The sequence below is a fragment of the Drosophila montana genome, unplaced genomic scaffold (assembly GCF_035044405.1).
Source record: "Drosophila montana isolate Dmon_TW-CO22-7 unplaced genomic scaffold, ASM3504440v1 contig_3210_1, whole genome shotgun sequence".
NCBI lineage: Eukaryota > Metazoa > Arthropoda > Insecta > Diptera > Drosophilidae > Drosophila > Drosophila montana.
Window position 1 is genome coordinate 1 of NW_026998090.1, and position 797 is coordinate 797.

At 44.8% G+C, this 797-nt stretch overlaps 1 protein-coding gene across 1 annotated transcript; it reads right to left on the reverse strand.

Annotated features, from left to right (window-relative positions):
* Window positions 1–45: 45 nt before the first annotated feature.
* On the reverse strand, window positions 46–545 carry LOC135432655 (uncharacterized; the record flags this gene model as incomplete). Its single annotated transcript, XM_064688402.1, has 1 exon — window positions 46–545. A coding segment is annotated over exon 1 (500 nt), but the record flags the coding sequence as incomplete, so codon positions are not given.
* Window positions 546–797: the final 252 nt, after the last annotated feature.

A 797-nucleotide genomic window follows, 5' to 3' on the forward strand; every position in this document is an offset into this window, starting at 1 on the left:
GTCGTGTTGATTGTAAAAGTCGAATCCTCTAGCCTTTCTTCCCACTTGGCTTGTGATGTTGGGTCCAGCTTTTGTAGGATAATCTGCACAATTATGCATCCAGCGATCTGTTCGGTGTTGCCCATGGTCTTTAATGCGCGAATGTGTGCGTTGAATTGGTCGGACAACTCCCTTAGCGCCACGGCCGATCCACCTGCTACCCTCTTGAGCCCCAATATCTCAACCTGAAAAAACAAACGTCTATTGTTAAACCTTTTCTCCAATAAATTAAGTGCTATGGCTTTATTATCGTTTGTTATTTCCAATGATCGAATTGCCTCCAGCGTTGAATCCTTCAGGCACGATCGAAGATGCTGCAGCTTTTCGATATCTGCTAAATCCGGATGATTTTCTATGACGGTTGTGAACATAGAATAAAAGTCGGCCCATTCTGTGTAACCACCACTGAACGTAGGCAACTTTAATGCGGGTAATGCCGGCGGTGCCTTAGCTCTGACTGTCTGCGCGGGCAGCACAGATTGGTCGCGAAATGTTGAGCAGGGCATTATTGAGACACGTTTCGCGATTTCACTCCGAACCGAAATTTCCATAAAAATTGCTAACTCGTCGAAGTCCTCACGCAATTGGCTACCAATTTCATCCAAGTCTAGCTCTTCGAGGCTAATGTGAGTAATATCAAATGAGGCCTGTAGCCGCTCGATTTGCTTCAGCCTAACATTAGGACCGCACTCATCAATTGCACTAAGTGTCGAATTAGTTAGAGCATTTTGAAGTGTTTGCAAACTGTCATAAATTGA